Below are 15,041 nucleotides of genomic sequence, written 5' to 3' on the forward strand. Positions count from 1 at the left end.
GTGTTTATTCATTACAACTATAGGCTATTCTACTAGGCTATACGACTATTGCATGCTAATAATAATAATTATCAATTTAACACTAACTAAATATTAACAATTACTTTTCTTGTTGTAGGTTCACTAATTAATCTTAGGATTATAATAAAAAAGTTTATTCTCAACATGCAACAATTTGAAAGTTAATTTACATTGTTTCCAACATAATATAGTCGACCTTTTCCAAAAAAAAAAAAAAAGGTCAGAAACACTCCATGATGATTATAATCATTATAATTGATAATTCTATTATTATTTAATAAAATAATTAAATCAAGTTATCTCTTTTTAAATTACATCATTTAATACAAAGCCTATATAATATATCAGAAAAATGTACACTATATGCAAAATTTTAAAAGTTTATTTACAATATATTATTTTTTTTTAATTATCTGTTTAATGTAAATAATTACATACAAATGTACAAAAGATGGTGCAGTGGGTAGCATGTTCGCCTCAAAGCAAAAATCTCACTGGTTCGAGCCTCGGCCGAGTCAGTTAGCGTTTCTGTGTGGAGTTTGCATGTTCTCCCTGTGTTTGCTTGGGTTTTTGGTTTCCTCCACAAGTCCAAAGACATGTGGTAAAGGTGAATTGGGTACGCTAAATTATCCGTAGTGTATGTGTGTGAATGAGTGTGTATGGATGTTTCCCAGTGATGGGTTGCAGCTAGAAGGGCATCCGCTGTGTAAAACATATGCTGGATAAATTGGCGGTTCATTCCGCTGTGGCAACCCCAGATTAATAAAGGGACTAAGCCGAAAACAAAAGGAATGTTGCTAGTGTAGACCAATGCATCTTATATGTGTCCATTTAGTTATTTACTTCATAACATTACATATGATATGATATGAACAAAATGTGGAAATGTTGTGTGCAACTCCTATACTAGTTAGTCACATTATATTTAGTTATCAAGCATGATGCTATAGCAGCTATAATGTTGAAAAATGTTCAGACCAGAGCCATGTTGACAACATTAAGCGGAGATGGCAACACGGGTGCTGATGCTGGTGCGCGAACCCAGGGCGGAGGAGGGGTGCGCGTTCCAGAGAGCGTTTAGAGCTATGGGCGTCGATTAATTGACGTCCGCGACTCTTCTCCTCTTTGATTGGCTGGTACGTATACGGCGGAAGTGGAATCGGCCCCGGCGCACTTCCCTGACACGCATCAACCGGTCATTCAACCAGCTCCCTAGCCGACTCCCAGGGGTCGATGGTCATTCATTGAGTCAAACTATCGCTTATCAGAACGGTTTATGATTGTGGGTTTGCTTCACAGGCTGTCGGAAAAGCTTCCACGCGTTTTGCACAGGTTGAGAGTGATAATGAAGCCGCAAGTTGTGTTTGTTTTGGGCGGGCCTGGCGCGGGGAAAGGAACACAATGCGCGAGAATTGTGGAGGTAAGAGATATAGCGCATTGGTCATTTTTATATGAATAGAACAACAGTTTAAGTGTTGTATATTAGTTAATGGAAGCTTAAGATGTTCGTTTTTGGGTGATGAAATTCAAAGTCGGGGTGTTTTAAATAGAATACTCGTTCCGTATCCTCTATGACATTCAAACACACAAACCCCTGTTTCAGTATCTTTATTTCTTAACTGTTGTACTGTACGACATGATATGTCATGACGTGGCTTAATATGAAAATATTTTTGTTGGGAATTTGTCATTCTTTCGGAATGCATTTATTTATTGAGTAAGAATTTCCCGAAGTGATTCCATACTCATCGTCACATAATTTCCTGGTTATAAACAGAACCTCAGTGCAGTGTTCAGCTGCCATGATTTGGCACCAATACTGGGTAGAAGGGCTTACGTGTGAAACGAAGCTATATATATATATATATATTTATATATTTATATATATATATATATATATATATATATATATATATATATATATATATATATATATATATATATATATATATGTGGGGTCAGTAGGATTTTTTAAATTTTAAGATAAGCTTATCTTGCTCCCCAAGGCTGCATTTATTTAATCGAAAATACATTACAAATTGTGAAATGTTTTTGTTTTCACAATTTTATTCATAATAAAGTTCAAACTTTTATACTGTTTAAAAGTAGTTTATAATTTATCTTAATAATTTATTCCAGTCATTTTAATGATGAATTTTCATCTTCATTACTCCAGATTTCAGAGTCACATGATTCTTCAGAAATCACACTAATATTAATTATTACTAATATTAATGATTATTTATATTATTAATGGTAATCACAATAATGACTGGAGTAATAATTTAGTTTGAAACTACATACAATATGTTTAAATTTGTAATGTATTTTTAACATTTATTTAAGGCTGCCTTAATGAACTTTCTTTAAAAAAACAAAACATGAAAAACAAAAAAATGACCCCAGACTTTTTTTTTCTTTCCCAAAAGTATTTTTATTGAACATATTAGATATGAAACATACATTACAAAATAGCTTTTCAATTTTTCTTTTTTTTTTTTACACAACAAACAAACAAAACCTGTCGCACATATATACATTTAGGTTCTAGAAAAAAATATAAATAATATTAAGAAAAAATGAATGAATAGTAATAATAAGTAAAGCATATGTTACTCTCATAAATAAGGGGAAAAAAAGAAAATAATAAAAAAAAAATTGAAAAAAAACAACAACAAACAAACAAGGTTCTACTCTTCTAAAATGACTGAGGGGTCCATCTTTTTTACGTGATCTAAAACAGGTTTCCAGATGAGAAAAACATATCAGTACGGCCTCCTAGAGTGTATCGTATTTTTTCTAAGGTCAGGTGGTGTAGAAGTTCGTAAGCCATTGCTTAAAGGTTGGAGGAAGTTTTTCCTTCCATTTCAGCAATATTAATCTTCTAGCTAAAAGTGTAGCAAAGGCAATCACATTTATCTTGCTTTTGTTAAAACATAAGGACTGTGGTGTGATCCCAAAAATTGATATTATGGCCTCAGGTTCTACATAGGTGTTTAATGCGTCCGAGAGGAACTTAAATATTAGCTGCCAGAATTTCTTTAATTTTGAACAAGCCCAAAACATATGAGATAAAGTAGCTGGCTCAATGTTACATTGGTCACAGTTAGGGTCTATATTTGGTTTAAATTTGGCTAGTTTCACTTTTGACCAATGTAATCTATGTACTACTTTAAATTGTATAACTCTGTTTTAAACAAATTGAAGATGAGTGGATATTGTCTAAAACGGATTGCCACATATCTTCTGATAGTTCTATCTCTAGCTCCACCTCCCATTTTCTTTTTAATTTTAATAGGGGTTCCAAATTGTGGGAATTAATTATAGAATGTATTTTAAAATGACCCCAGACTTTTAACCTATAGATAGGGCCAGATGGAATCTGCGGATGTTTTTTGCTATTTCTGCAGAGAATTTTAGTAAAAATCTGCGGATTTCTATGGAATCATTTTGGAAGTATCCAGCAGAGTATCAAAACTAAAACCTTAATATATAAAAACAAAAAGTAATAAATTACTGAATAAAAACTGAAAAAATTAGATTTACACATTTACTCAAGTAAATAAACAGAATTAATGATGGGCAAAAAATCTGCAGAAATCTGCGGAATTTTGCGAAAAATCTGCAGAATTATGCGCGCGCAGATTTCGTGTGGGGCTACCGATAGATTATATTAGTTTGTATACAGATATCTATAGGTTATATGTACAAGGATTTCCATGGGAAACTATTTCAAAATAGTTTCTATAATGCCGGTTGATCTTGACTTTTTTCAGATTAGGCTGATGAACGCACACAGTCTCTCTCTCTCATACAGGAACTCTTAGCCTCACAGACAAGACTCTTTGTTACTTCGAAAGATTACAAAAATATACAAATTGGCTTAGCAATGACACAGAGGATCAAAATCCTAGTTGGCACCAAAAATGAGCTTGAGGATACCAGTGTAATACAAATTCAAAGGTACAGAAATCGATTTAATGGCGATAAGAGTCTCACAGGCAGGTCCAGAGTGCTCCAGGAAGTCATTTTTATCTGAAACAGGTGTGTAAAAGATCCAATCATAGCACACCTTCGTGAGATAAAGAAACACAAATGCAAAGAGCAAAGTGCATGGTAAAGAGAGAAATAGGGAAACAAATAAACAAAATCTTCTCCATACTTCATGGAGATTATTTCAAAGTTTATACAAAACTCAAAAGGTTTGTAACAATGATCTTAAAAACATTTTTGGTTTAAAATTGAAACTTGTGGAATGTCTGGACGACTGCAAAGCTGCCTGTTCAGCTACCAACTCCATTAGCACACACGCACACCCCTACAGTTCAAGTCAGAATTATTAGCCCTCCTAAATTCTTAGCACCCCTGTATGTTTTTTCCCCCAATTTCAGTGTTAACGGATTAATAATATTGACATTAAAATGTTTTAAAGAAAAATACTATAGGAAATACAGTGAAAGATTCCTTGCTGCTGTTAAACATCATTTGAAAAATGTTTTGAAAAAGAAAAAAAAAAATCACAGAAGGGCTAATCATTTTGACGTTAAGTGCTCAACCTACCACTTTATTTTTCTCTAGTTTATATAGACAATTTTTGTCTCAGCACACAAAACTGATGATCTAATCGAAAGGATTGCATTAACTGCATTGTGCTGCTCTAAAGCTCCTGCTGTTTTTGTCTCAGAACTACAGTTACACTCACCTGTCCGCTGGAGATCTCCTGAGAGAGGAGCGCAGCCGCACCGACTCAGAGTTTGGCCAGCTTATTGACAGCTACATCAAAGAAGGGAAGATAGTTCCTGTTCAAATCACCATCAACTTACTGAGGAAGGTGGTTACATCCCTTTGTTCTGTTTTACAAGCCATTTCAGTTCATGTTAGCCTTTAGCTTTTTGAAAAAGAATGAACTTAAAAGGATAGTTCACCCAAAAATCAACACTGCCTCATCATTTACTCTCTGCTGGTGGAGAGCACTCATTACTATTGAAGTCAATGGGTGCCAGCTACTAGCATTTTTAAAAAATCTTCCTTTGTGTTCAGCAGACTAAAGTAACTCATAAAGGTTCAGAACGAGTGAAGGATGAGTAAATTATTGCAGTATTTTCATTACTGGGTAAACTACCCCTTTAAAAGCAAACATGAGCAGTTTTAATACAAGGAGGATAGTTCAAAGCCTGTTTACTGTGTGGTCAATTTGTAATTCTGATTTACTGCGCTTTTGTGTTGAGTTTTATCTTATCCAAAAAATAAATACTTTTTTAAATGTGTCTTTACTTAAAATGTTTTCTGTATTTGGCAGGCAATGGAAGAGACTATGAAAGCTGATGAGAAGAAGTTCCGCTTTCTTATCGATGGTTTCCCACGTAACCAAGACAACCTGCAGGGCTGGAATACTGAGATGGATGGGAAGGCAGATGTCAAGTTTGTTCTTTTCTTTGACTGCAGCAATGAGGTCAGTAGCAACTTAGGTTTTATATATATATATATATATATATATATATATATATATATATATATATATATATATATATATATATATATATATATATATACACACACAATTTAAGTCAGAATTATTATCCCCCCTGAATTAATAGGGCCCCTGTTTATTTTTTTTCCCCAATTTCTGTTTAACAGAGGGAAGATTGTTTTAGCACATTTCTAATCATAATAGTTTTAATAACTCATTTCTAATAACTGATTTATTTCATCTTTGCTATGATGACAGTAAATAATATCTACTAGATATTTTTCAATACATTTCTATATAGCTTCAAGTGACATTTAAAGGCTTAACTGGGTTAATAAGTTGAACTAGGCAGGTTAGGGTAATTAGGCAAGTTATTGTATAACAATGGTTTGTTCTGTAGATTATCGAAAAAAAAATTTGCTTAAAGGGGCTAGTAATTTTGTCCCAAAAATGGTTTTTAAAAAATTAATAACTGCCTTCATTGTAGCCGAAATAAAACTAAGACTTTCTCTAGAAGAAAAAATATTATCAGACATATTGTGAAAATGTCCTTGCTCTGTTAAAAATCATTTGGGAAATATTTAAAAGAGAAAAAAAAATCAAAAGGGGGCTAATAATTCTGACTTCAAGTGTGTGTATTTATATATATATATATATATATATATATATATATATATATATATATATATATATATATATATATATATATGTATATGTATATGTGTGTGTGTCATTGTATTATGCACACGCATATGCAATTATACATTTGTATATATGTATGTGTATGTATAATTAGCTTTATCTGTGTTTCAGGTATGCATTGACAGATGTTTAGAGCGGGGAAAGAGCAGCGGTCGCACTGATGATAACAGAGAAAGTTTAGAGAAAAGGTACTTCCTCCTTACAACCGTATGTAGTGACTTTTCTAATAGTCAGTCCCTTCAGAATTGGCTTCTCTGATTGCAGAATTTAAAGCAAAATCAAACAACTTTCAGAGGAGCTTACTATTTTTACAAATGGCTCACTTCGGGAAGCATCATGCGATGTTATTGCAACTCGCATCCAGGCAAGCTTACTTGAAGTAGACAATCCAGAGCTAAACTTCTAGTTGCTACAACTATCTGTCACTTCTAGTTAGTGAACCACCACCTCAAATCATGGAGGAAAGTAAATCTATTATGAGTAAAGTGAGTATGGTTTCCCATACTGGAAATATTTTCTCTATTTTTGACCCACAAAAGTGAAAAGTGAGAGCACATACAAGCACAGTTATAAGTGTACTTTGTAAATATAATGTATTGCTCTAATTCTCCCAATAATCTGTAAGCAATAGCTGTTAAGGGCTCTAGGTGCCTTGCTCAAGGGTGTCGAAGGTGGAAAGAGTGTGGTTCAGTCCCCCTTTCCTAGCATCAATTTCTGGCAGGACAGTGAATCGAACCTGCAACATTTCAATTCCAAGCCGACTGCTCCGTAATTTCTATTTTCAATAGTATAGCAGACTACTTGCATAATAAGAATTGCTCTAATTTTCCAATAATCTGGTTTTAAAGAGCTCTGTAGTGTAATTTGGTGTGAGCAAAACACAATACACTGCAGTAGGCCGACACCGCTGACACATTGAAAAAAAAAAAACATGTTTGGTTAAAAACTAATCTTTTAAACTGATGTATTTTCTAATACATTGTATAAAAACAATTTCTACAAAGTTTTGTTTATTTTGATCATTTAGAGTTCTTTTTGTATTAAATTGTATACAATAGGCTTCATAGGGTTAAGGGGTAACTCTTAAGTAGGCTTTATAGGGTTAAGAGGGATGACTGTTTCCTTTTAATAAATTACAGAGCCTAGTGGTTCTTGTTGAGGTAGGGATGGGGAAAATGAAGCTTTTCAAAGCTTTAGAATAATTGAACCAATTGCTGGTTTTAAAGTGTTCAAAACACACCTCATGGCAGAGACACCTGCTGGTCAAAACCATGTAAATGGAACAAAAACTCATGCATTAGAATAGAAAACGTATTGTAAACTTTCAATTAAAAGTATAATTTCGAAAATGAACATTATTACCCATTTCTCTGTTAATATACAGTTGAAGTCAGAAATATTAGCCCCCTCGTTGAATTGTTTTTTCTTTTTTAACTATTTCCCAAATGATGTTTAACAAAGCAAGAAAGAAAAGAAAACCTTTTTCACAGAATGCCTGATACTTTTTCGTTTTATTTCGGCTAGAATAAAAGTAGTTTTTAATTTTTTAAATTAAATTATTCGGCTAATAATTCTGACTTCAAATGTAGGTAGTTTTTGAACAAAACAGATTTATTAAACAGATATATTTATTCAAGTAATATTTCTGCCATCAAACTCTTTAGAAATTTTTAGAAATAGAAATATAATACAAATCATTTCATGTGAAACATTGCAATTTTTTTATACATCTGTTTTTTTTTTTTATAAATTTATGTTATATATTTGTTGTTACTTTTGATTTTTCCCCCTAATTTTTATTTTTCATTTTATAATTTTTCCCAAACATAAATTTGGACCGTTATTGTAAATTTAAATGAAGATTTTGCTTCAGAACTGATGTATATATATATATATATATATATATATATATATATATATATATATATATATATATATATATATATATATATAAATTCTATACAAAATATCTATTTAAACGATAGATTTTTATGTATATATATATATGTGTACTCATATATGCTGAGCACTGTAAAATGCACTCAGCTTATCTCATGTTATTTAATATTAAATGTCTGTGTAATATGCATTTTTAAATACATTTTCAAATACATTTTCAATACATTTGTATATCGTTTATTCCATAGTGGAGAGATTATTAACTGATATCAATCATTTTGATTTTGCAAATGCCACAACATCTGTTAAAACCAATGAAATCTGTTCAGTGATTCACCACTGGGGGGCGATGTGAGTAAACCTGTATGATTCATGTGGATATTATGCTTTTATACACAGTGATGAAACATTGTCTATTCTAAACGTTTTGAAAAGGTAATGATGTAACAAAATCCTGTTTACTGAAACACGTGACCTTGCCAATTTGATAGTGCTCTGAACCACTGATTTGAAACACAATATTCATAAAGGTTTCCAAGATTCAAAGGCGGATTCAAAGGATTCAAAACTGTTGCTGTAAATAATTTCACAGCAAAACAACACAAGAAATGCTGCAGATAATTTCAAGAAAAACTGTCTGACACAAAAATCTGAAAAATCTCCAGAGAAATCCTGAAGGAACTGTTAGCGATATTTGTGTCACACATTTCTGTATTGACATTATATTAAGAGGAAAGACTAATCTGTGGGTTGCATTTTTGATTTCCTAATAATAATAATAATAATTCTTGCAAAATTTGTTGTTACCTTGTCAGGATCCAGACGTACCTGCAGTCCACACGGCCCATTATAGAGCTGTACGAGAAGCAAGGAAAAGTGCAAAGGATTGATGCCTCCCGATCTGTGGATGAGGTACTGCTGTTTTAATCTTTTTTCATTAGTGTCTGTGTGTGTGTGTGTGTGTGTGTGTGTGTGTGTGTGTGTGTGTGTGTGTGTGTGTGTGTGTGTGTGTGTGTGTCTGTGTGTCTGTGTGTGTGTGTGTGTGTGTGTGTGTATATGCAGTGCAGCTTGAAAGTTGGCGAAAGTGAATAATTTGAACAAAATAAGAGAGCTTGTACAAAATGAATGTTATTTTTTTAAAAGTTCTTTTCTAAGAGATACTTAAAAGATCACACCACAGTATAAAATACAATCTCTTTATATTAATATTTGGGTCATTATCACTTTACAGTGCCTTTGAGACTTCAAAATTTATATAAAAAAAATATAATATAATACTTTTATATTAGTTTTTTTTTTATTTACCCCATTAGTTGTTAGACCTTAGTCTGTAAGAAATGAATGTTGGTCAGGCTCCTGCACTTTTTATAAATAAACTGCAAGCAGAATTACAGTAAACAAACCTCAAATTGTGTCAACCTATGGAAAAATTCGAAGTAGTATATTTTCGGTGCAGTGTGATTATAAAATGTATATTTTCAGAAAGGTAATGTGTCTCTTTACCAACCCAACTTTTTAGATTATTTAAAAAGTCTATTTAAATGAATGAATTAATGGACAAAACGTTTGTTTCCCAATAAAATACGCAATTGCTGCACGTTCTTTTCAAAATAAAACCCAAAATCTAAAATATTTAGTCAAACTTTTAAACAATATTAACTGGCCCTTATTGGTTTATTAAGGACTCACACACGATGCTTTGCTGAGGTTACTGTATAAATAATTAGTTTATTTTCATTAAAAACAAGATTATAGGGTGAACACTGGCATGACCAGGTGGACAAAGGCTTTAATTAGTGAACTAAATATGGAGGAACATTTGAAAAAACAACAGGTACAACAAGAAACATTAAAGGGTTAAAATAAAAGAGTTGTAAAGTTTTCGGAGCTCAGCTTCTATTTTCACTAACTACAGCAAACCACTGAGCCTCCACACCACCTCTTCTGTTATCAATTAGGTTTGATGCAAATTAATGGGAAAATAAACAATTATTGTCCTTTAAATTAAACTATATTTGCTAATGAATGTAAATCTTTACATTGTACATTGTATTGGAGGAGTGAAGGGAGTGTAGGAAGCTACTCAAGTTGAACACCTTAATGATACTGTTTTTTTTTTTTTTTCAGAATAAGGTAATTAGATACAGATGTTGTTCACACAAATGTAGAAATACTTAGGGTTGTATTTTTATTTCAAACAGTCAATGAGCTCCATTATATGGACATTTAAAGGATACAGATATTGCTAAAAGGTTTGTATTGTCCACACATGTATTGCATCTACTGGTGTAGTATGTGTGTAGTATTAGTTAAAACATTAACTAATTAACAATGAATGAATGAATGAATGAATGAATAAATGAAGTGTCAATAACAAACCATATGTCCACCTTGTCAAGGAAGGATTTGTGACAGGGTTGACAGATGACAGAGAGGACATTTTTGGCTAAAGATAGCATTTATTCAACACATGTTGTACCTGCAGCTGGTAACGTGTTTCCTAGTTTAAGCTCTTTGTACACAGTTTGAAAGCTATATTTTTAATTTCAGATTTAATAATATAGATAATTTTTCAAATTAATAAATATTTCACTATGACAGGGTGGACATGTTAAGCTTGACAACATTCAGTTTCAAACACAATATGAGGAAAAATAGGAAACATAAATATAGAAACAGCAGATGTTTTAACCTCCTCTGAAGAAAGGCAAAACAGGCATGGGGATGCCAATGAGTACATTAGAGGGTTTCTTAAAAGGGCATTTACCACATCATGACAGGGTGGACAGCAATTTTAAGGACACGTGCAAAATGATTAATAATATTATAAAAACAAAATAAAAGTTATCAAAATGACTTATTTTGTCAAATTACTTGTTAATATATTGTCGAATATATTTAAAAATCATTTAAATTTGATCTAATTTACCTGCTTTATAGACTTGCTGAAGTTGGCAGAGCAGTGTGTGGGACATGGCAAAATCACATCCATTCAATGAAAGAATATGCGAAAATTGACACATTTTAAAACGCTTATAATTCTACCCGCATGTGTGTAAAGATTTAACCAATTATATTAAAACATCAGAGTTTCATTATTTCGCATTATGTTCATATAGGACTGATTCAATCTTGTGGGACATCAAAGGCACTTTATAGTGATAATGACCCATCTCTTGTATGATCCCTTTATGAATTGGCTAATCTAAATTGTCCATAGTGTATTTGTGTAAATGAGAGTTTATGGATGTTTCCCAGTGATGGATTGCAGCTGGAAGGGCATCCGCTGCATAAAACAGATGCTGGATAAATTGGCAGTTCATTCCCCTGCGGCGACCCCAGATTAATAAAGGGACTAAGCTGAAAAGAAAATGAATGAATGAATGAATGAATGAAGGACTGATCTCTTCATTTGGTTGATTAGTAATTATTCACATCTTTATCCATTCTATATCTGCATAACTTCTATAACTTCTATATATCTTCTATAACTTTTAAGCAGCACTGTCTTTTGGGGATTCTATAATGGGGGGATATTCTATAATTGGAGATACATTTTGCATTTAAAAAAAGATTCTCCAATTATTAAAAAATTAACAGATTTTTTGTTTGTTTTTCATGTGGGTTTCGAAGCTTTTCCTCCATATTGTTTGTTTGTTTTTTTGCCTTAGAGATGGGGTCGGGTGACAGAGGTGCTCCTGCTCACGAAACCTGTTTTTAACTAAGGCGGGGTTTGCGATTGGCCACTTGCCTGAGGCATTTATAGCAGGGCGTGTGAAAATAAGCAGAGAACATTCACTGGAAATACAGAGAATAATTTCCATTGTTTTATTATCTTGATGAGCACGCTTGCTGTTATGCTGCTTTCAATTCGGATGAGTGCTGTAAAGGTGACCTATAATGACTAAATCACTTTTATAAGGGGTTTAAACAGTTGCGTGTGTCTTTTATAATCACACTTGATGATAAAAAAAGGTCTGCAGGAACTCTTGGATTGACACCCCCACAAATGGGCAGTATACATAGGGGTGCAGAAGGCGTTACAGGGCTCAACAATAAGGACTGCCCGATGGCCCGGGGCCAGTGTGTGAGATGCTCGGGACAGTAGACAGGATCATTACTGGCCCGATCGGGCCACTGCTGCCTTGTCACTAAAGTTTAATTTGCCTGTGACTATGTCAATTGCGTGCAAATACAGTTTTAGAATTGAGAAACAGTTTGTGCTTTCAAGCCTTCAAATGCTACCTTCTTGGTTCTTCTTATCTGATTGGATGTTGTGAGCATGTTATTAGTACAGCGAAGAGACAGCAACATGGCGGTAACATCAAATGATGATGCTAAAGGAAAACATTTTTTTCTAACGTCTTTGAAGCAGACATATACGAGCGTACACCATGACTTTATTGAAGTTATGTACAGTTTGCAGTCAGTTTGGCCGGTCTTTAGCCATCTTTTATTTCAAAACACTTCGAATTTTGCTCATTACACATTTATTAACATTTTTTAAATATTTACATTCTAGATTTACAAACATTTTGACACGTTTTCGTTTTATTTGTGGCTAAGAAATAGCTATAAACTTTTTTGGTGGGGCCAGTGAAAATATTGGCAGGGCAAGTAAAAATCTGAACCACTGGTCCGATTGGGCCAGTAGAAAAAATCCTTAGCGTTGAACCTTGCTTTAAAGAGTGTACTCCTATTTACTCATTAGCATATTAGCTTGAACATACATCCTACAACACTGTCTGTAAATGTCCGTATTATTAGACAGATCATCAGTTATATAGTGTCCTATGTGTTTAACCTCCTTGCGTATTTTAAGAACAGAGCAAATTCAGCAAATGCAGGGTGTTTCCTATCTTCCTATTAGTGATTATCATAATAAAACTCTTCCTTGTATTTTATTCGATGTCAAAATCTAAGCCATATTGAGAGCAAATGCTCAATAGTTTACAGAAGAAAGCATTTGAGCTATTTTTGGGGCATAAAAAGAGCAATTTACACTGTTTCTCTGTGTTATTAGAAGAGTTAAGATATCACTTGAGTTGACATCAATATTTGCTTGAACAGTCAGACCAAATCAAAACATTTATTATTCTGACAAGAACATTTTTAAATGACAAGAGAGATGTCATCTTTATAGAATAAATCAAGTGTTAACATTTTCCTAATACAGATTGAAGTAAAAAAGATTGATGGTATTTTCTTTTATAATAATAATTTATAATGTTGTGCTTTTAAAAACCAAAAACAAAAAAACATAAATAATAAATATCAGCAAATTATTGTTATTATTATTAATAATAAATACAGCGATATTGTAATAATAATGTAAAACAATCATAATAATGCAGTAAAACATCTGTTCAACATCTATTTGGCTTTCTTTTCCCCCCAGGTGTTTGCAGATGTCAAGAACATTCTGGAGAAAGACGACTAAACTTCAACAAACCAAAATCCTTGAAAAGGAAGGCGTCTGTTCACTCGTCGGCAGTGCTATGCCTTCTACATGTATCAATTTACACATTTTTACTCATGCGACAGTGAAATAGGGTTTTTTAGACGTAAGAGTGTGTGCTCATATCCGTGTTTGTAAGTCTGAAAGGAAAACGCTTTGTTGTTGAGCAAACAGTGCATATTTGCTCAGCATTACACTGAAGAGGAACAAATATTTCAGCAGAGAACTAGGCAAGCTTGAGCAATAACATTCGAGGCACTTGTACAGAAACACATTATGCTGATATTTCATTATCACACGCGAGAGATGTTTAGAAACGCATCAAGCCCTGCGTTTTGATTGGTTTCTGCACTTAAGTAGTGAGCAATTCTACGTGACCAACAGATTCCCAGGCCTTTTTTTCTTAAATGTTGTATCTGCTCATGTTTTTCCTCACTGTTTTCCATAGTAATCCACAGCAGGCTCTGAGGACCTATTGCTGGCCGCTCAACAACAGAGAAGTGTTTTAGCTGTATGATTGTTGTTTTATCGTATTTTGCGTGCTAGATTCCAAACACGTGTCATCTTTGCTCAGGCAGTTGATTTTACGATGTGGGAACAGGGGCTCATGCTTTTATTTTTGGTTGTCTCGGCATCCTTGGGGTTGTTTGTGAATGAACCGAATTTGTCGTATTGATGTGACGATTCAGTCTGTGTTCAGACTGTGTCCACAAATAACATAAGAAATATCAAGGATGACAGAAAAATAAACGTTCTGATTTGGAATGTCTTCTGACTCAACGCATTGAATGCTTCACTTGCATTACTGTCTCTTCACTTGCATTACTGGGTGTTTTAAAAGTCATTTGTGGGATTTTCAATTACTTTGACTTAAAATGATTACTCTTTCTCGGTTTGTTGTAAGTTTTCAGAACACAACAAAAAAACTGAAAATAATGTTGGAAATCTGAGCTTGTTATGATTTCTTAAAGGGCACCTATGGTGAAAAATCTACTTTTAAAGCTGTTCGGACAGACGTGTGTAAGTATAGTGTATATACTGTAATATTGGGGTGAAATAAACACACCCAGTTCTCTTTTTTTTTTCAAATTTAACAACATAAAAACGGTGGACCAATTGGAGCGGTTTTCAGATCGACCGCAACTTGACGTAGGAGTGCGGTCCCCCCACCCACCGATATTGATTGACAGCTGCACGCATTAACATGTCTCTGTAGTAACGCATATAATCATATCAACAAGACAGGACGTGCGCAAAGCAACCGGGAATAAAAGGTCTGTTCAGTTTACTAGGATATTTAATCATCATCAGATGTGATCAAGAGTGAGTTTCACATGTTTAAAATGTTTTAAAACAGTGCATGTGTGTAATGAGATACAGCGATTCACTTCATCAGCACAGCCGCATGTCAGAACAATTATAAAAAAAAAGACGCTTCAATCTTGGTTTGTGGACGTTAAATCGGGCTTATTTTGTACATTAACAGATCCA

The 15,041-nt window shown here is 33.4% G+C and overlaps 1 protein-coding gene across 1 annotated transcript; it reads left to right on the top strand.

Moving 5' to 3' along the window:
* Nucleotides 1–1,148: 1,148 nt before the first annotated feature.
* cmpk (cytidylate kinase) lies at nt 1,149–14,333 on the top strand. The gene is made up of 6 exons (NM_213109.2): nt 1,149–1,441; nt 4,706–4,852; nt 5,321–5,473; nt 6,305–6,381; nt 8,908–9,004; nt 13,491–14,333. The coding sequence occupies exons 1-6, from the start codon at nt 1,298–1,300 to the stop codon at nt 13,530–13,532; spliced, it is 660 nt and encodes a 219-aa protein (NP_998274.2). The 5' UTR covers nt 1,149–1,297; the 3' UTR covers nt 13,533–14,333.
* The last annotated feature ends 708 nt before the right edge of the window (nt 14,334–15,041 follow it).

Source organism: Danio rerio, chromosome 2 (assembly GCF_049306965.1).
Source record: "Danio rerio strain Tuebingen ecotype United States chromosome 2, GRCz12tu, whole genome shotgun sequence".
Taxonomy (NCBI): Eukaryota; Metazoa; Chordata; class Actinopteri; order Cypriniformes; family Danionidae; genus Danio; species Danio rerio.

Coding starts and splice junctions, on each gene's coding strand:
- cmpk (NM_213109.2), top strand. CDS start 1,298: ATGATTGTGGGTTTGCTTCACAGGCTGTCGGAAAAGCTTCCACGCGTT. Junction 6,382..8,907: donor AGAGAAAGTTTAGAGAAAAG/GTACTTCCTCCT, acceptor TTACCTTGTCAG/GATCCAGACGTACCTGCAGT. Junction 9,005..13,490: donor CCTCCCGATCTGTGGATGAG/GTACTGCTGTTT, acceptor TTTTCCCCCCAG/GTGTTTGCAGATGTCAAGAA.